At 40.5% G+C, this 21,681-nt stretch overlaps 1 protein-coding gene and 1 long non-coding RNA gene across 7 annotated transcripts in view; one reads left to right on the plus strand and one right to left on the minus strand.

Annotated features, from left to right (window-relative positions):
- MAPK10 (mitogen-activated protein kinase 10) overlaps nt 1-21,681 on the minus strand; it is a 197,380-nt gene that overhangs the window by 16,696 nt on the left and 159,003 nt on the right. For 5 of the 6 annotated variants that reach the window (XM_069781359.1, XM_069781387.1, XM_069781349.1 and 2 more), the window contains 3 exons: nt 21,527-21,651; nt 6,219-6,282; nt 5,557-5,634 (listed from right to left, as the gene is read on the minus strand). In XM_069781359.1, the coding sequence (XP_069637460.1) occupies nt 5,557-5,634; nt 6,219-6,282; nt 21,527-21,651 (267 nt within the window). The remainder of the gene's footprint in view (nt 1-5,556; nt 5,635-6,218; nt 6,283-21,526; nt 21,652-21,681) is intronic. The other variant, XR_011324320.1, reaches the window with a different exon arrangement.
- Nucleotides 757-16,332, plus strand: LOC138685091 (uncharacterized). The gene is made up of 3 exons (XR_011324322.1): nt 757-7,550; nt 9,097-11,280; nt 15,855-16,332. It is a non-coding gene; the product is annotated as an uncharacterized lncRNA (long non-coding RNA).

Genomic DNA, 21,681 nt, shown 5'->3' on the forward strand with positions numbered 1-21,681 from the left:
AAATACAAAGCCATGTGAAGAATGTATTTATCGTGCACCTATGACTGCTCAACTGTCACTCTGCCCATTAACCTCAGCTCACACGTAAGTTCTCAGAGTAGCAAACAACAGTTTGACGGTATTTTTTTCCACTGAAAAAACATTTCAGGCAACATTTATTGTCCTCTTTCCACCAAAATTAACAGTGTCTGCAGTTTGAAAGGGATACATTAATTTTCATTAAATATTCATGACAATAAAATACATGATTTTGCATGATATTGCACAGCTGGAAATTGTAGCTAGTTACCATGACAAACAGATCTTTGTTCTGCAGATAGATGCCATTTCATTCTTATGGCCAAAAAAATTTTCTCAGCTGATTTTTTCAGATTTTCACTTCCTTGAAATGGACAGAAATTAACATCTATTGCCTTGAAAAGCAAGAGAACACACCTAAAAACCCCACACATAGTAAAATTACAAAACCCATATATTTTTAATGAGGAAATTAATAGCCTAGGCAAAATATATGATGCTATGGCCAAAAGGAGAGGATTTTTGTCACTTTCCAGTTTGCAATAAAAACATTACTTTGAGAAAACAAGCCACCATACCATACCACCAACCACTCTTCTATTTTCCTCAACTTTTTCTTCCCTTTATACACATCCACTATAAATATGCATAAAACAGAAACAGATATGCTCACATTCAGAGCTCCAGATGGGAACTGCTTTCTGCTGTTGTAGCAGTACAAAGATATTCTGGCATCAGAAGAACACTTAAATTAGTTTACTCTCCTGATACATTTGGAAAATAAAATAGTTAATTCTGTAAATGCTGCAAAAAGACAGAGCAATCTCAATGTAATCTCACTGGTGACTGCAGACACAGCAATCATCCATCTTTTCTGACAGAAGATTTGTTTTTCTAAGAGTTATTTACACATACCACATTCATACTCATCAGTAATCACCCAGTACAATACTGTTACTTCATGTTTATGTGTTATTAAACCATGTGGCATTTTATGAAAATACTAATCAGTCAAGACAAATGCATTTAGATATAGTCAAAATATGACTGAATTTAATGATATTAATGACTAAACAATATATTACCTTTCTAAATGTTTACAGTGCTGGACAGAAGGCTGCCATTAAGTCACGGATACAGTCTCAGGAATCAAATGGAAAGGATTCCAGTAGGTTCAATCAACTTTTGATCAAACTGTTGCTGTGCAGCTTTCTTTGGTGAATGTGTGATCAACTTAGGCAAAATAACTGAAGAAATAGTTGCAGAAATTGTATAGGTAAAGATTTTGTTACACTCTGTCTGATTCAGCACCACTGAACTCAGTAAACGCTGCAATGCTCATTTTGGCAAGTATGAACTCAGCCCAGAAGTTTCTGGAAAGTGCATTTTTATGGTTATTCCTAGCTTTCAGCACAATTCCACGTGACACAACACACAGACCTGGTAGTTACTGTTGCAGCCCCAAAGCACCCAGACTCACAAAATACCCACAAAACCAAATGAAACCACACCAAACCTAAATGATAGAATTAAAGAATTCAGCAGCACAAAGCAGCACTTATGTAGCAACACTCAGAAACCCAACCAAAAGCTGTCCTAGTCAGTAAGTAATGCTTCATTTGCTATGCTTAGCACCTGCCTGGTGCTACACAACAGCTTGTTCCTGAAAGGATGGGTGCCAGGTGAAACAGTGCAGAAATGAGAGGTGCATTCAAAAGAGAAAAAGAGCCCCATTTATGAATTTGCTCTTTGGCAGGAAGCTCCTCACTGGCTGCAGGGTCAAGGAAAAGAGCAAAAGGTTAGAGCAGGTGAGAAGGAGCTCCTGGGATCTGTTCATGGCTCTGCCATTGACTTGACAGCTACTTTTTTAAGCCACACATCAGCTTCCCTGCTGTAAAGCCAGGATTCCTTCTGCAGAGGGCTCCTGTGAAGCCCTATTTAATTAGCACCTATGGAAGTACCTTTAAGACTTCAGCTGAGAAGTGGTACAGACTGGGGCTGTGGGGCGGGGGGGGGGGGGGGGGGCGGGGAATGGAACTTAAAGAACTGCAGCTTTTGCTGTTTCCAAAAAAAGCCTTGGGTCTGTTTTGGGGATTTGCTCAGCAATCATGTAACTAGTAACTCTTGATAGCTAATGTCACAATGCTTGGCAAGTCCATCAGCTGCTTATTTTAGCTTCTGCAGATGACAGAAAAGGACTTCTAAAGGTATTCAGTAGTTCGTGGGTGATAGCAATAACGGACCAAATAACTGACCAAATCAGCCAGCAACTAAAAGGCAGGAAGGGAAGAGCAATTTTCAGCAAGGAAGGGAACTGCTAAGAATAAGCTGCACAAAGATAAGCGCTATTTACTATATTCTTCAGTATCCAGAAATGAGAAGACAGTTGTAAATGTTAGGTATGAAACCACAGCTGGGTAGTGAAGACTAGGGGAGAGTGTGAGAGGTTAGATAGTATGCAGTGTCAGAGCAGAGGAAATCTGCAAATAGCAGGAAGATTATTTACTTTGGACAGAACTTAGGTTTAATTCTAAATAATCTACAGCATTGTATTAATTTTTTTTTATTTAATGGAAATATTTGCTGTTTGATAATACCAGTCAGAAACACTTTTTAAAGTGCATTAACCAAATAGAAAATAGTATTGGTATATTCCTCCTGTATCTTTGCATAAAACAGCTTATATCCTTTGCTTCTCTGCTTCACAAATGACAGAGCAGACGAGTCCTGAGACTGCTAGTGAAAAGTTCTACTGCACTTCTTGGTAAAGTGAGTAATTTAAAATAAATAACGCATCATCTGTGGAACCCACAAGGAGACCTCAACAGAAGATGCACATATGCATGTGTGATAGCCACATATATATATGTGTGTGTGTATGTTTATTTTGGAGAGGATATAGGTGTATAAAAGGTATATACCTTCCTGTTATAAGGGTGTGAATTAGTCAACAATCCTGAAGGTTGATTAAATTTAGAGGCTATTTCTCACATGTATTGTTGTGACTGAGTTCCACTGAGAAAACATGTTATTCTAATCACTTTTATTCTCCCAGATGAGTAATGATATGGCACAGACCCTTTGAATAGTGAACATGTCGGTAAGGGGTACAGCATCTGAATTTATAAATAAAACAGAACCGTTTAGCAATTCTGTGACATAGAAATAATAGAAAAGCAAAAACTACCATCTAAGACTAAATTCAATGTTCATGTGTGCACGTGGACATGTGGATGTTGTTTGCTTACATATTTATGTAACACATATATACACACCGACACACAAATCCTTCCACTCAGTTCAGCACTACTCATGCCTTAAGCAGACAGGTTTGGACACCATGATCTATGGAAGATAGAAGTCAACTAGATAATGTGTATAGAGAAAAGCAGTAGGTTTGAAAGACAAAGGGGTGGGTAGTGAAGTTCAAAGGAAGGAAGACTGAGTAGGGATGTGATACTGGAGTTTATGTGAGCTAAAAGCTGCCAGAAAGATGGAGGAAACTGTTCTCCATGTTCTCTGGAGACAGGACAAGAAATAACAGACTTAAACTGCAGCAAAAAAAGATTTAGGCAAGACAATACAAAAAGCTTTTTGAAAATAAACAAGGTAGTCTACAGAGTTTTTTTTGAACAGGCAGCAGAAGTATCTGTTGGGAACAGTTTTAGACACAGTTAATTTTGATCATGAGCACGAGGGGCACTTGAGGTTCCCCCCACGCCCCACATTTCAAGCTTGTATGTTGTATTAACTAATTCTTTGCAGGACAAGAGGAAGCACTAAGTGACCGACACCCTGATACACAGACGCTCTTATGTAGCCTGCAGTATCAATGGGCAACTATTATCCTTGGTGCTGTCAACTTCAGCTGTCTCCCCAAAAGCTCTGATGAAGTAATCATGGAAACTCATCTCCAGCTTGCTTGATATGATTATTGATACAGCGCCGAATCTTAGCCTTCTGAATTCTTGGCAATAACACCGACCAATGAACAATGTGTATATAGAGTCTCCCTCATTTCCCTTATGCTCAGAACTCGTGACTTGTTTTACCTCATTCTTTCAGTATTTTGTTCAGTTGAAAAAAATTGTCAGGCACACAAAGTGATGAAAACCAGGAAATCTACTGTTTCATAAAACAGCCTCATCTCAGAGCAATTTTTAAATAGTTGCTATACTTGTTGGTGCCTAACAATCAAAAAACAGCCAAAGGGAAACAGCAAAAGAAAGACAGGTAAGAAATGGCAATTTTTTATGTTCGGAAATGTTTTACATAAACAATAAAAACCTTCCACATAGGAAAACCAGAACAGGGAATACATAAAGAAATCCCTGGGTAGTTAATTCCTGAAACCAGCAACTACAATGTTTCTTGATCACAAATCAGACTGCAACCGCCATTTTGTAGGGGAGAGAGATTTAAGAATGAGGATTTATCAGATACTTGTCAGGGCCCCAGATTTCTTGTCAGTGGTGGTACAGTAGTTTGGTAAATTAAATCTGCAAGTCCTATACTTTGTTTGCTACTCGGCAAGAACACAATGGTTTGTTTTCAATATCTTACTTCACTGATGTCAAAATCCAGGTGCAATGCTAGCACTCTAATATAACCATCCAGCACTCTATTAACTTCCTGCATTGTTGCCATGTTTCCCCTTGTCCTGTCAGTTACTAATGAGACATTCTTGTTCTAACATTGTTAGCTCAGCAGCAAATGGAAAATAAGAATGCAAAAAAAAAAAATCTCTGAAAATATGCAGAGAACACTGAATCAAATGATTTTACTTTGAGGAGAGGCTCTGCAGAAGGTAGTTTTACCCATAAATGCTACTGGAAGACTGTGCTCAAAATCTGGGCACTTCAAGTCTGCCAGTGAAAGCGTACCTTCGCAAATGTGTATTTCTTTGTACTGGCAGTGACAGTTTGCATTCCTGTGAAAAGACCGCTGATGTGAATTTTCCTCAGATAAAATTTAGTTGTGATTTTTTTGTGACAGAAATTTAAGAATCTGTGTTTAAAGACAACTTTCCCTTCTCATCGAAGTGTCAACCAAGCTTGTCAGCAAGCTGTTCTAATGTTATCAGACTTCTGAAAGGATAAACTACCAGAGTAGGTACCAGATGCTTACAAGGGCGGGAGTGCAGCATCGCGTGTCCAACAGACGGCTACATGCTAACATCACCAATTTTGCTTTTATCAGCTAGCAGAGTATTAGTTCAGTTATCCATCCATAAGCAGTATAATAATAATAGCATGAGATAAGCCTCCCCACCCACAGGATTATAATCTGTAACCACAGATCTTTCCATAGAAAATACCAGGACAACTATATCTCAAATAGCATGCAGACCAATTTTTAAGTATTAACATAACACTGGAGAGCAATTAATCAAGGTCAACCCATTAGAAGCACTAGATTTCATAAAAACTTCTTAACTGGTCTACATAACTGCAAGTGTGGCCCAAATGCTTCAGCTATCTCCATTCTCTTTTTGTCAGTACAGACAACACATCAAACTTATTCAATGGGGCTGAGTACCTGAAGGAGAAGGCTGTCCTTTTACTACGCCATTTTTAGTCTTTTCTTCAGAATTCATTACTTCTTTGTAGATGAGTTCTGGAAGAGAGGATTGCAACAGTTATAAACAGGAACTACTGCCTGTGATTGGGAACAAAACAACTATCATGAAACAGTGTTGTAGTCCTCCCATGAGCTCCCTAGGTCTGCTTTGCCTTGTCTTGACAGCTCTACTTGCCTAAGACCTCTCTCTCCTGTTCTCCTCCTCTCCTATCATCTCTTTTTGGAGCTGAATTGAGAAAATAGTGTTAAACTAGAACATGAATTGTTTAATGCTGCACTACCTAGAAATGAAGCAGCACAGTAATACAGTGCTTTTTACTGTGGGTAAAATTCTGATGCATCATCTTGCTGAACACTATCCTGTTCTCCAGACAATACCCTTAGATTTCAATGAAGCACTGAAATCTGTACCTCCTGTGTTAACATTAACCTGTGCAGATAATGATAGTCTTCAGGACATTTCTTATATTTTGACTACCAAAGCACCAGTTCATAGGGCTACTGTCAATTCTTCATGTCAAAGGAATTCTTTCAGTTTTACACAGCTGCACTTGGTGGTGGGCACATGGCCGTTTCGCCACTGAAATACCCCTTCTCACATAATTCTAAACTGTGATTACCTTTCCATTCCTCGATTGTATGTTCCCTTTCATCCAGCTGTTTATCATATATCTGAGGAGGAGGCTGCAGGAGAGAAACAAAGCCATTTAGTCGATTGTCTGTTATATTGTAAATAATTAGGAGCAATTATTTAAGTAAAGGTCAATTTTCTTCTCCCTCTGTTATCCATCCTGTACATGCAAAACCACATGAAACACATTTGAATATTAAAGGGATTAACACTTCTGGAATTCAACTCTTTATGTAGAAGAAATCAATATACTTCTCCCTTTTCCTCTTTTAAACAAGAGGCATAGTTGCAGTTGAAATAGAACCCAGGTCAACAATGCCATTGTGCTTATACTGAGCCCAGAAACTCCACACACAGATTGTTTGCACTGGCAGAGAAAGTACTGTCAGAGTACCAGACAAATACCAAGCCTGATTAATTAGTAGTATTGTTACTATCTGCATTTTTAAGTTGCCCTTTAGACATCATTCTTGCTGCTATACAAACTTCTCACAGTAACTCTAATTTTCAAGTAAATCTCCCTGCCAGAATTTCTGATCCATGTTTCAAATTCCCAAGCTTTCCAGTATACATACTTTTAAGTAACTTTGCCTTGACCAGAAAGTTGGTTTTGTTTGTTTTGTTTTGTTTTTTTTACTGTATTTTTTAGTTGATGAGAATGTCACAGAAGTAGCAGATCCTGGAATTTACTGAGACAAAGACGACTAGAGTTTCCAAGAGGCTGAATACCTGCTTTCATTGGGCAACTAAGCCATGCGTTCATTATCTCTCCTGATGTTAGCTGCCAAATACAGCAGCCAAGCAAGGCAGAGGACTCTCTCCTCCTTCCTTCTACCAAGAAGCTTCAGCATCTGAGATAAGAGTATCTAATGAAGATGGAAATGATCTACAATACTTTTCTCACTCATAAGTATTTCCTCTAACTTTCATCTTGGGCATTCAGCCATTGCATCCCTTTCAAAACATCCTACTATTAAATGCACATTTACCAACCTGTTTTCTGATTCACTAAGAAGTTGAGAATTTGTCCATTAAGCTATTTGCATGCTACAAATACAACTGGGAACATAATAACTCAGTGGCAGAATATGGACCAGGAGAATTATGTGATAGCTGAACTGGATAATCCCACTGAAAACAAGAGAAGTTCCTGCAGAATGACATTTGTACTGGGGCTAACGACAAGGGAATTGGGTGAAGTCCTGGACTGCCAAGTCTCATACCTGAGAAGGTGCTGAGAGGTAACCTGAAACACATGCCATGAGTTAAAGTGAGTGCCAGGCCTCAACAGGGGTACCTGAGGTTTCACTTTGTCAGCAAGGTAAGACAACCACGTAAGAAGTCGGATTCCAAAACCAATGTAGCTGTTCTCTTATTCAGCATAACAACCCTTCTCAGTCCCTTCCAGTCAGTCCTGAAGCTAAGACAGATTCAACCAAAATCGATGCAATCTCCATGGGGATTTCATGTTTCTGCTGATTATGGTATCAGGGAGCTGAATGCTACAAAAGAGAGCAGGTAAACCTCACCATTGACCAGTGGGATGCGGTAAGCTCGCTCTACTCCTCCAGCTGAGCCTGCTGGACTACTGCTCAGCCACTCAGCCAGCCCCACAGCATGCGTTTCCTACCAGGGGAAAGCAGAGAAAGCTGGCGAAGACAAGGAAACCCTGGGGGGCTAGGAATTTACAGGAGACTTACAGGGGCTGTCAGCTCCACTACATAGCTGGCTCTTGGCTTTTATGGTAGCAGCAGGGGAGGCATCTGGCTGAGCTGTAGTCTGAGTCACAGTGACAGACCCACTGCTTCTCTGTCAGGTGGAAGGAAAGCAGGTAAACCAAGTTGGACAAGAATATCCTGCAAGTACCTTTCTTTATAAAAGCTTCAGGGAGGGGCTTACAAAAAGCACAGGCTGTGGGTAAAATTGCTCCTACCAAGCATAAACACTCTTTTTACACGTTCCATAGAAAAACAGTGGTATTTCTCCCCCAGCCAAAAATAAGAGGATAGATTCCTTCACTACTTCAATTCCCCAACACAAATTACAAAATGAAAAGCAACAAGTGATCAGATGCACATTCCTGTCTTCAGTTCATGCAACCGCAAAATCCTTGGCTTATGTCTCTTCTAATTTATTTCAGCTACATCTTAAGCAGGCACAATTGGCTAATAGGCAAGAAGAAAAGCAGCAGTAATTATTTCCTAGATTAACACATTCTGGAAATGAAGAGGGAGAGAGCCCAGAATAATCTCATTTGTTAACAAACTGCTATTTTTCTATGAAGACAAACAAGGGAGAGCAACCAAACTCTGTACTTCACGCACCGCAGGATACCAGAAACTGCACCTGCACAGCATTCTACTGCTGTACCAGTGTTTATACTGCAGACCTTTATTTGTGAGCTAGCAGAACCCACAGCTATAACACATGGCCCTCAGCAGGAATGTGAGAGCCAAGGGTAACAAATATTCAACATGATAATGACATGAAAAAATCCCTCCTCTTCACACAGGCAGGATCTATAACCCCTAAAGCCTGTGCAGAACATAGGTGAATGGAGTTCCACTGAGAGGCCAGGCCAGCGCTCTCGTGCTGGGAGAAGTAAAGCTTTCCCATCTAAGTTCCCTGATAAAAGGAAATGAGCCCTTATAATATATTTTCATCGATTGAAAGCACAGAGCTGAGCTGAGAATACCACAACAGTTTCAGGAATGAATTTATTTTCCCATGATCCTCATTAATCTTAATGAGAATGACAAAGCTTAATACATTGCTATCAACCTAGATAATCTCCTCCAGGCTGACCACCCATTTTCTGCTAACTTGTTTGTTTTGGTTTTGTTTGGGTTTTTTTTTTTTTAAACCAGTTTCTACAGTTCAAGGAAGGAAGAGAAGTTTTTAACACAGGTATTGTCACAGCAATGGAGCTGACAGAGCAGCTGCCATACTTGGGTTCTCTGGGCACCTGATTTCAGTCTTGGTGCAAAGGTTGGCCTAAAAATGACTTTGCTGCCTAACTCAAATGCCTTAAAAAATGACTGAGTTTATCACTATTAATTTTCTATGTGGATGCAGCGGCAGTATTACAGACATTCTTACCAATCCTTCATACAGCACATCCCAACTGAGATTTATATGGTTTAGTTTGTACAGGTTTCAGAAAAAGTACAGTTAAACTAGCATTAAATCAAAGCCGAGTGTGGATCAAGCCTATGGGTGGCAGCATCTAGCTTCAGTTCAAGGTAGCCATTTTCTCCCCAAATCAGACTGATTTGTAAGCAATTGCACTGGCAACAATAACACAGAATAGAATCTATTTTTGGATGTGGAAGACGAGGAATTAATTAAATTTTTCTTGTAGATATTAAAATAATACCTTGTTGTTTCAGTGGTTCTTGGCTTTTACATTTTACAAATGGATTTTTAAAGTACTTCTGCATTAAATTTAACATTCATCGAATATAATAAAGATTACAAAAAAACCCAGAAAATATCCACATGGGACCTTTTCCTAAAAAAAAAAACCAAAACACAACAACAAAAAATCCCCAACAAACAAAAAACCACACACCCCCCCAAAAAAACCCAACCCAAAACCAGAACACCACCCAAGCCCAAAAAACAACCAAAACTCAAAGTCCACAAAAGACACGGTTTCTTTCATGTGGTCAGATAAACATCAGGAGACTACTGGATTTGTTAAATACCTTTCAAATATCCAGGGAGGAAAAGCTTTTCACTAGGGAAAAAAGCTAAACATATGTTCAGGCCAATGTATTCTCACTTTCCCAAAGCAACACGGACTGGTTTGTATGCTACTGCTAGAAAGCAAAGGAAATGGGCTGGAGCTCACTCACACTTGAATAAATCCTGCCATCTCTGTCCCTGCCTCTGCAGAGCTAGTGCCAGCATAGTGAAGACCTTGGGATGAGCTGTTTTTAGAAAGCTTGGCAGGAGCAAGGCTTATTTCTGCATCTGTTCCCAGAATCACAGGGTCTGGAGCAGTAGTTGTGGAGCAGCATACAAGGCAACGATAGAATTACCAATATACAAATAACAGAGGCAATGGAGGCTGTAAAAATTAATGGCGTGAGGTTAAACAATTTGTTAAATGGCTCAAAGCCTCATAACAGGTGAATATAAAAATTCCTTTGTGTTTTGCTACAACCTAGATTGTGTTAGTGCTACCATTTATATATTTATTTTTGCAATGCAAGCCAACATACACCAGTGTGCTGTCACCAGAGGCCCAAAATCTTTTTAACTAGGGAGGAAAGTGTCAAGGGCCTTGGATTTCACCCTGTATGGCCCAGGGACTCCACAGTGGGCTTGGCACAATCTCAACTATGGATATGGAAGAAGAGGTACCTCTGTGCCCATTCGTTCCTTAGACTCTTTGCAGAGCCTTTTGGAAAACTCCACACATAGTATGCATTGAAGAAACTGCGGTCTGAACTGTTTCTGAACAGCTGGACTGTAAGGATACCATGCAGCAGGAGTCAAGATTACTCGGCTACACAGAGATGACTGAACAGCTTGCAGATACATACAACAGCAAGCTGGAAAAAGCTTTAATTTGGTTTGGAAAAGAAGAAAATAAATGCCTCTTTCTTCTCTAACCACTACTTCTCACTGACATCAAAAAAGATTGCTGCAGAAGCTGTGTTCAGCTTCCATAATTAATCAGCTATAAATGGATAGATGCCGCTGACTAGAGGAAATATCCATGCTTGTGTACAAAGCAGAGCTGCAAACTTCTTTTGTGAGACAACAGATGTGCACCACTGACCTCTAAGCAGAAAACCAAACTGTAACTGACTGCTAAAAAAACCCCTGTGGCAGATTACCAAAGAGTTTAAATACAACACCTATACACACAGGGCTGAGCAAGAGAAAAGAATACCAGAAAAGATGCACAACCTGACAGCCTTGATTTTGCCATGAAGTGTCACATGTAGTGAAGGTGACACCTTCTTTGAAGTGTTGTTTGCCAAGGTCACAGAGCTCTCCAGAAGCACTTCTCCATCATCATGGATGCTCAGCACGCACAGGTAAAATAAGAGAAGGGCGATTTTTTTTTTTCTTATGACAAAGTATGAAACTTGAAATTCATTTGAACAGATTGTATTTAACAGCTGGTCATAGTTTATACAGGGCTAAGACAATACAGCAGCAGTTTCTGTCCTGGACAGGACCTCAGACTGAGAACTGCAAACCAAGTTCTCTTCATAAGCACTGTAGGAAACAGCACCACATTCATAAAAGGTAACACGCAGGTTGGCATGCACAGGAAAATGAATGATAATTCACAGCTCAGCCCCTCGTGAGTGGTCCTAGATGCAGAAATACGTCAGTGAAATTGAAGTCCTATGAAAATAAAACCAATAACGAAAGCAGCGTGAGTTACAGTGAATAAAACCCCACAAAATCTATCACTATTGTAAAATTCTGTCAACACAGAGAAATGCTTAAAAGGAATATTTTTAACATCTGATCTTTCCATTTTCTAAGAAATCGCTCTTCTAATGGATGGCATGTCAGATAACAAGCAATAACTACAGATACAGTAAAATCTAAGACAAATTTTGAAACCAGTTAACAGAAGACATCAGATAATACTCTATGGCAAATTTTACTACTATACTTGTTCCCATGGAATGAACAATACTGTTCCCAAGTAGGAACCAATATGAGATCACATGGATATTCAAAAGGTTCCAAAATGAAGTCATTTATAGGTGAGGAAAGAATGTGCAAGATTAAGTCCTAAACAATTGCCCATAAACAGCAAAAATTCTTCTAAGAGAACATCTTCCAGAAATGTGCAAGCAAATCTTTTTCGCCAAAAAATACCTGGTTAATTTTTTATGAAATAACATAACGATTGAAAGATTAAGGAGAGGAATAGAAAGCAGCCACAGTCTTGCATAAGAATGTGACTTCGATACCGCTAAGTAGGTATCTCTCCCACTCAGAATTATTTCTACTGCCAACAATATGGAAGGAGTTAGACTGCAGACCAGGCAGCTCAAGCCAATGCAGTCCTAGAGAACAACCAGCACAAGTGTTCTGAAATTTGACTTCGGAGCCACCTAGGTGGCAATGCTAAAGCTATTCTAAAGCATGTGTCTAGGAATCCATTCTGTTCACAAACAATTTAAACATTTAGGGATAAAAACAGTGACATGCATATAGGCAGCATCGCATAAGCACTAGGGGAGATATGAAAAATCAATATCAGATTTGGGATTTATTCACAGATCATCTCAATGAAGGATAAAAATGTATAGCAACTTCAAGAAAAGGCGGCTGTGTAAATGAAAACAAAGTCTCAAGCGCAGCATTTTCAGACAAGAAAACAGAGAAGCTAGTATGTCATCAGGGACGTATCTACAATAAACAGGATAGTCTACATGTGGACGGAAGAGATGTTAGAAATATCTTCTTTCGTAAAAATAGAACGAGCACTTTGAGAGAAAAGGTATCGTGTGTCTCATTTATTCTTGATAATAGTCCAAATGCTGTTACATAGGTAAAGTAAATATCATAACATGAGAGTAATAAACATAGTGTTTGTTTAACGGCGGAACCGAGACAGTTTCTGCATATAACATACAGGAAGAAGGAACCTTTAAATGAAATATCAAACAGAGAAGCAAGGTCTATAGGTTCCTATTCTGATTCTACAATATACTTCCTGTGTAATATTAGTAACTAATACTTTTCCCCTTTGAACTCTGGTTTCCTTACATATAAATTAGGTGTGAAGACTGATAACAGATTTCAACAGTTCCTAAAATCTTGGGAATTCCACGCAATCATAAACACACATTATCTGCATATTTTCATATTTTTTAAAAACACTTATTTTAGTTATAATTGGTTGAACACAGAAATTATCTTAAGTGTGAGTAACACTATTCAAATTAATATCAGAGCAACGATGTATGCTCTGGAGAACTGTGACTTTATTATCAAAGATACTGCAGCAAGCTGAGTGGGCTCAAAAAGCTGGCTAACTAGATTAGTACATTAGACATCAGAATTTCTTCTAAATCCAAAATCTAGTTTATCCACTCACTCCACAGGCAAGCTTAAAAACTGTGTAAGGCCTGTTTCTAAATGTAAATATGATGACTGTTTCAGAGCTATTGAGGGCTTTGGATGTGGTTTCTTTTTTATGCAGAAGTCTGTGGGAGAGTCACAGCACTGTTTCAGTAACCTCCTGCTGTTAGTGAATAGCAAGTACCACATCTAATAACATATCACCTTCCTCTCTGTATCAGGGAATCACAACATGGCATTTAAGGCTGACCAGAAGAGTTTAATGGTGTTACACATCAGGGGGGAAAGGGTATTGCATTCCTACCACTTCGCATTTGTGTTACAGTCTTTGCCCATTAGGATGAGACATAATAGTTTTATTGCCCCCGTACAGCCTGTGAAAGACCATAAACTTTTAATAGACTGAGAAAAAGGGACTGTAAGCATCTCACTAGTCTGCTTTTTAACTGGACAGGACTATTTTATCTGTTCCACTCACATTCATAAATCTGGGCAGATGCAGAGGGTCGTTACCTCCAGGTTAAACTTTGACAGCAAATTCTCTGCTTATTCCCCAAACTGTCTTCAGTGCTCTTCATGATCTACTCCAGCACATACTGATACTTCATGATATTGCAACAGCTCACTTCAAAATTCCTGTCACATTAAATGCTTTCAGTTACCTGTCCTCCTAGGCCTCTGAACCAAATGAATACTGTACAACAGATGCCTGGCTGCTTTTGATGAAGCCATTTACTGGGGAAAAGGAGTAATCTAACTATACAGCTAAGTTAACTAAATCCCCCCCCCCATGCTATACTGGTTGAAAACACCATCTTGTTTAATACCTCTGTATCCTAATTTCTGTGTTATCTCTACCATACAGCGTTATTGGTAGTAGAAGGAATCCTGCCTCGTGTTATACACTATAGGAGGAGGACTCAAAAAAAAACAACCCAAAACCAAAAAAACCCCACCCCACTACCAAACCTTTAGTCACATGATGAAAGACTTCACTCGATGGCAAAGTGCTTATCAAGTACTACAAAAGAGAGTGCAGTGAACATGGGCAGATGTAACACAGTGCGGGCTTCTAAGTCCCAGTTGGGACAATCAGGAAAAACAGTGGGAAGTTAAGCACAATGCAAGCGACCAAAAGCACCTCCATCACTCATTTTCTTATCGCTCTCTTCTCAGGTTCTCTGGCTTGCACATTTGCAGGGCAGTCTGTCAAAAAGCAGGGTTGCTTCATAGAGTCTTGTCATGCTGCAAATCCTAAAGGAGAATTCATTAAGGTGCCAGCTGGTCCTCTGCAAACTTTCCCTAAGGAAGCAGCACAATATTCATTTTTGCTAGTCCATCCTTTCTCCCACTCCTCCCTCCACTCCACCCTCACCTGCCCACTTTGCTTTCAAAAGCTAAGGCTCCTATTGTACCCTCTGGCACCTAGCCTGTGAAATAGAGGCAAATCACTGAAGCTTGAGCTAGTGGGGTGAAGCACTTAGATAAGAAGAGACAAGGCCTGCTTGGAGAAGGCAAGGCAAAAACTGTGGTTAGCACCTGTTTTGGGTTTGTGTGGTGGAAGGTTTTTTGGTAGTGGGGGAGGGGGCGCCAGGGGTGGCTCCTGTGAGAAGCTGCTAGAAGCTTCCCCGGCTCCAAGTCGGATCTGGCTCTGGCCCAGGCCGACCCAAACAGTAACGGTGGTAGCACCTCTAGGAGAACAAATTTAAGAAGGTGTCACGACCCAGACTGGACAGACCAGGGAGTCGTGTTTAATTGGAAATTTCCTCAGGCTAAATTAAGGTGAAATGACACCAAATGATCAGTTAAAAGATTTTATTAATGACAAAAGCAAACTGAACTGGGGAGGCATGGTAGTAGGTGGCAGGGTTTCTCACAACAGGAATTGGCATAAGACTACTTCTGTAAACCATGTAACCATATACATCAATTCAGGGATAAGGAGATCCCTCCCATCGAGTCACGAGGTTCAGAGCAGACCCCCTTGCTTTCTAGAATCCTCCTCAGAAAAGGATCTAGGGGCGGCTGGATCTACTCTTAGTCTCAGACTTGGTCAATGGTTTATACCTTGAAACAGATGAGGTGTAGGGATTGTGGAAAAGGAAAGAGAGAAGACAACAGAGAGAGAGAAAGGAAGAGAGAAAGATTTCACCAGTCCTGGGTCCAGCGTTGGTTCAGTCAGACGAGGTGTTCAGTCAGTTGAGGGGTCCAGTCCCGGTGGGCTTGCACAGCCGGGGCTTCGGTTTGTGTCCTTTTATCATCCTTGCCCCTCCTTCGGGCGGGCACCTGAACTCGTCAGGTTAATGAGCAGTTTGTGAGCCTTTGGGCTTGGGGGTTGTTTGTGGAGTAACTTCTCCTTCCCTGTAGACACGGCCATTGTTTGGTCTTTGTATCAGAACAGCTTATCAGAACAGGGAGCTGTGCACCCTCCAGCACGCCTTCCCCCTCCTGTTGCTGATGTCTGAGCTGATGGGCTTTTCACCTTGGTTCCCTGCTGTGCAGGGTTTGTCTTTAAGCAGAACTTGCTCCACCACAATGTTTGAGACATTAACTCTTTCAGTCTCTCACAGAAGGGGAACCTGCAGTGAGTAGGGTGATTGGAATGTGAGGAACACCTCTGCAGACACCAAGGTCAGTTCAGAAGGAGAAGGAGGAGGTGCACCAGAGGAGGGGATGCCCCTGCAGCCCCTGGTGAGATGGCAGGCTGTCCCCCCCCCAGCCCATGGAGGGAAGCAGATGCCCACCTGCAGCCCCCGGAGGAGCCCAAGCTGGAGCAGGGGGATGCCCCCTAAGATGGCTGTGACTCCATGGGAAAGCCCACACTGGAGCAGTCTGTGACTGAAGTTTGGCCCGTGGAAAGGGCCCATGCCAGGGAAGTTTGTGAGGAACTGCCGCCCGCAGAAAGGACTCAAGTTGGAGAAGTTCGTGAAGGACTGTCTCCCGTGGGAGGGACCCCATGGTGGAGCAGGGGAGGAGTGAGGAGTCCTCCCCCTGAGGAGGAAGGAGCGGCAGAGACAAGGTGTGGGGAGCTGACCCCAACCCCATCCCCTGTTCCCCTGCGCCGGGGGGGGGGGAGGGGGAGGTGGAGAGAACCGGGAGTGGGTTGAGTCAGGAAGGAGGGAGGGGTGGGGGAAGGTGTTCTAAGGTTTGGTTTTACTTCCTGATATCCTTGTTTTGATTTGATTGGTAGTAAATTAAATTGATTTTGTTTCTTCCCCAAGTTGAGCCTGTCTTTTGCCCGTGACTGTAAGTGATGAGTGATTCCTCCCTGTCCTTGTCTCAACCCATGAACATTTCTTTATATTTTCTCCTCATCATCCCACTGGGGCCAGCGAGGGGAGGAGTGAGCGAGCGGCTTCATGGTGCTTTGTTGCTAGCTGGTTTTAAAGCATGACAGTACCTGTTTTCTGTGATACAGAAAGACAGAATGTAAAATCTGACTTTTATCTGGCTTTTCTTCTCCCTTTGCCAGGAATCAACAGAGAAATCAACTTGAAATCTAGTAGACAGGCACATCCCCAAATACAATGTACTTCCCTGTGTAAAGGAAGAGAAGAAAAGAAGAAGAATGCTGCAGTACCTAGTAAGCTTCTGTGAAGTGCTTCTGATCCCTCTGCCTGACAGAGGAGTTCTGATCTGCCTGTTCATCACACCCAGAGTGATGTAATTCAGCTTGGGTCAGAATCCGGACAACAGAGGATTGAAGTGTTGAGCTTTTACTGAGTCAAAGACGCCTAGGCTTTTCTTAAATTTCTGTCCCTAAAGCTTTGTTCTCAGGAAAAATAAATTTACACACCTTTGATGAGACCAGTTCCAGAAGCCAGATTCTGGCACAAGAGAAGACTTGCTGAATACGATTGTAAAAAAAGGTTTTTCAAATCTTCCAGACAGGGAACACAAACGATTTCATGCAACCTACTACACACTGAGAACAGAAATTTTATAGTAGCAGACTCACCTTAGGCTGATGCACATTTGCGTGAACCTTTTGTCAATCTATTCCAATCATGAACACAGATCCTAAATCTGCACGTGAATAATTGTAAGGAAAAATGGGGCTAAATGGTTTGAAAAAACTGTTTAGACTGTAGTCTTTAATTTGCTTTTGTCCTTCATTTATAAAAGCTGGCTCCCAAACACAGCTAAGATAGGTAGGCACAAAAAGTTGAGACCACATTGGGACAAACTCTTAACTGCATTCAGTGAAACAGTTAATGATCAGTACACATTTCTCTTCCTTTCCCATCAGACATTTTTAAACACTTCACAAACTATGGCATAGTTTGTGGACAAAAAGGACCTAGACTAGTAGCGTGAGGATTTCAACACAATTCAACAGTGCTTTAATCTACAATTGTCTTCTGGTTTGCATCTAGAAACAGGTTCTGTTGCAGAACTGAGGTCCAGTAACAGATGTAAATTCCACTTCCACCTTCCAAAATTCAGTGGGCTAGATCTAGAGATCCATTAGAAAAGTCACTGATGAAATGTGCTGGTGCAGTTTTTTCATAGCACACATTAATTAAATAGCTTACCAAGACAGGGAAAAATGACTTGTTCCCTTCAAATTCGAATGGGAAACTTAAGAGCTACACAACCTGGAAGAATCAGACCGCAATTTGCTCTTCATACCAATGTCCTTGAGGGTTTGGTGTTGTTTTTTTTTTTCCCCAAAAAATAGCATTAATGAGCCAGTAAACCATTTTTAGGTTTTTACACGTCATTCAAATACTACTTCTCCATGCAACGGTACCTTGTTAAAACTTCTGCAGTTTAATTCAGTATAGACAAATTCAGAGTCAGACTATTAAATGAATCAGCAAAAGTACCAATCTCTCAAAGCGTTCATTTGTGGGACATTTTTAGATGAGTACCAACTCGCTGCTACAAAGTTGGCAAGATCTAACAAAAATATGTAAAACGACAGTCATTTCCCCACTGCCCATGACACGCTTAATGCATGGCGTTAGGAAATGTTTACTGAATTTGATCCTAAATCTTCTGCAACTGTAACAAGGCGGATATTTCAGTGAAGTATATATTTGAAAGAGATGCAAAGACCCTTGTAATAGTGACTCAATTCTTTATCCAATACCCTTAATAATACAAAATTGCAACAACATGTAACACCAAAGTAGAACAAGGGAATTAGCACGATGCAGAGCCTGGGGTTTATGGCATAATGTAAACTACTGCACAAAACTGTAATCATTTAAGACATCAGATGGCAGCGCAGTATTACAAGATACTCCAAAAGGTATTCTGGACGTTACATTAGGTTCCCCTAGTACATGTGTGAGGTCACAGGCAGATGGACACAGCCTGTTGTGCACACCAACACAGCTTTTTCCAAGAGGAAGTAAGGTACTTAATGCTTGAAGCACTAAATCACTCGTGTTGCCAACAAACAAGTTTATCATAGACAGGTACTTTACTGTCTTGTGAAGAACTAATAGCCGATCAGACATCAAGCATTCATACAGAAGTGGCAAGTTGTAACACGGATGCAGGAGTAAACTTTCTCTCCAGTGTAGCAACAACCACTCCTCGTAGAGGCACGGCCAGTTAGTAGCAGTCCCAGAACCTCAGGACACTCTTCTGAGAAAGAACAGAAAGCCACTAATCTACCATGAATCTGTTTGAGAAACTTACTGAATCATTGAGACAATGCAGATGAAAAACATGGACTGACTATACTACAACAGCTGAATCAAGAGGGAAAGAAAATCCAACTGAGTAAAGTTTTCTCCAGAAAATAATTAGTAAATGATTCACAGCTAGCCACTGAAGGTGTGTCAGCATGAACAGATGGAAATTTATAATTTAATAAACTGTTAATTGCGAAAAGAAAGTCCTCTAGTTCAACTTTCCCTCTGAAAATGAAACTGGAAAAATAATGAGCATTAAGTGAAGCCAGGCTCTTTCTAAAATTCCTAGCACTCTGACAAAATACAATGAATATTTATTAATCCCATGTTCTTCTGCTTAGGTTACATTGCACACAACCTGAACCCTCCTGATTTTTAACCTGCTGTGGTCCCAAAAGAAGAAGGGTCTCTGTACCATAGAGTGATTGGTGTCAAAGCAATTCAATAACACTTTGCTGTCAAAGTACTCACGACAAAAGTATTAGTATGATTCTATAGTATGCTATTGACAAGATAAGGCATGTTTTGGAAGAAAAAACTTTGAAGCTAAGAGAGACAGAGAAAGCAGCTGGGGACACTGATGTTCAGCTCATGTTAACTACACAATAACTGTGCGAAGAACCAGGTGGGTGAAAAGAACAGAGGGTTATGTAAAAAGATGCAATTCAGATGAAGATGCAAACTATAAATAACTGGGACAACATCGAGTGTTTGAACGTTTAAAGGCGCTGTTCCTTCATCACAGGACGTCCTCTGTTCTTTGAGGTGCTATGGGAGCAATGACAGTTTGGTTTTCCACTGCTTTACACCTTCTATAGTCATTTACTGAACAATGAAATGCAGCCAAGAGTGAAAACGCAAGCAATGTGATTTGATAGTGTGTTGCACCACATTTGTACAGGTATCTACGGTGGCAGGAGGTGCATGTGAGAGACTAATGCCTCAGTGAACTAGAATGTAATTACTGCAGGCTTTTGAGAGTTGGTGGGCTCATTAGATTCCAGCCAATTCACCTGGCAGGCAAAATGAATAATTATTATTCCTGTTTTACAGTCACGATCCAGAGAAAGGATGTGGTTTGTTCTAGATCATGTGAGGACTCTATGGTACAATCAGAAATTAAAGCATTGTCTCTTCAACCACAGATGTACCCCTGATCTCTGTGTAAGAGGACAGTAATACAGGGTTCAGTATCAACTGTAATTCTAGGTGTGTGTGGCAAGATTTTCCCTCTAAAATGACAAAAATTCATCCTCTGCTTTAATCTGAAATACAACTAAGAGCATACATTTCGAAATTGGGCAAATCATTACATTGAAATATCCACTATACCAAATTCCCTTCCTGTTCTGCGTCAGAAGTGGCTCTCCATGGTTAAATTCACAGGCAAAGCACATCTGAAGAGGGACTCAAATCTGAGTTCGGACACCTGAGTAGTTCCATAAAACGGAGTTAAGAAATGCAAAGAAATATAACAAAAGTATCTGACAATGGAATGAGATCTTCAAGAGGAAAACTAAGATGTACATGCCAGGGGGTAAAATATTGCAGGGTATCAAATGTTTATGATTCAGACTGATAAACTTCTTTCTTGAAGGACACACAAACTAAAGGCTCTCTAGATAGCAGAACCATCCTCTATAAAGCACTCCTAAGTAACATACCCTGCAAAAATCCTATGCACATGAAATTTGATAGGTTTTTGTGCATTCCATTTACTTCTGAAGTTTACTGCACTTTCAAGAACACACACTGAATTGGAGCATATTGCTAAACAGCAGTGATTTAATTTTGCAAGGTTCAGGGTCTTAGTTTCCTATTGTGGTTAAGTAAGATTTCTAAACCTGTTGAAATACTGAGCTCCGTTTTCATACATTTCATACATAGTATTACAGAGAACATCTCTGAATTTATACCTATATACCTATTATACCATGTCACTGAAGTGCCTACAGATTGCACATATTCCTGTTAATACCAGACTCATCAAGGTATACAGAGAGGTGTCTAGAGCATGACAGGATTATACGAAAAATTCCATTTCTGTTTGCACACAGTGTACCTGATACTGAACACTGAACTGTGGCTCAGGAAAACACATACCCTGCTTCACTTTAAGGAATAGATTCTGTCCTGCTAAGATTTTTCTGAATCCCAACTTCAGGATTTTGTGTTGTTTTGTTTAATTCTCCTCCTCTCCACATACATCCTTGAATACAAACATAGGAAGTGATGTTTGCTGTTCTCCACAAGGAAAGGTTTAGAGAGGAAGGTAGTATCTTGCCAGACTGACTTATATAACTAGAAAAAACAGGTGAGCTACTAGGTTCAAAATCCTTTCTTCATACTGTCTAGAAGAAAGTAGAAAATGGCTACATGTGCTTGATGTGTTTTGGTTTCTCCCATCTACTGTCAGTTAATCTAACAAAGAGATACATCCTGTCCCTACAGATCTCATTTCATGTAAATCCAAAGACCACCACAGTCACAACATTGTTTATAGCACGCTTGCTATCAAGCAGCAAGAATCTATGAATCATATCTGCGTTTAGCAGTCTGAAGTAAGGAGTCACGCCCCACTTACCGCCTCCACTTCTGCTGGGTCATACCAGACATTAATGTATGGATGCTGTAAGGCTTCATCTACTGATATTCGCTTGGCCGGATCAATGACTAGCATCTTTGATAAAAGGTCCCTGGCTTGGCTGGCTAGAACAATGAAATCAGATAAGCACAGTA

The sequence above is a fragment of the Haliaeetus albicilla genome, chromosome 1, assembly GCF_947461875.1.
Source record: "Haliaeetus albicilla chromosome 1, bHalAlb1.1, whole genome shotgun sequence".
In the NCBI taxonomy this organism is placed as follows: Eukaryota; Metazoa; Chordata; class Aves; order Accipitriformes; family Accipitridae; genus Haliaeetus; species Haliaeetus albicilla.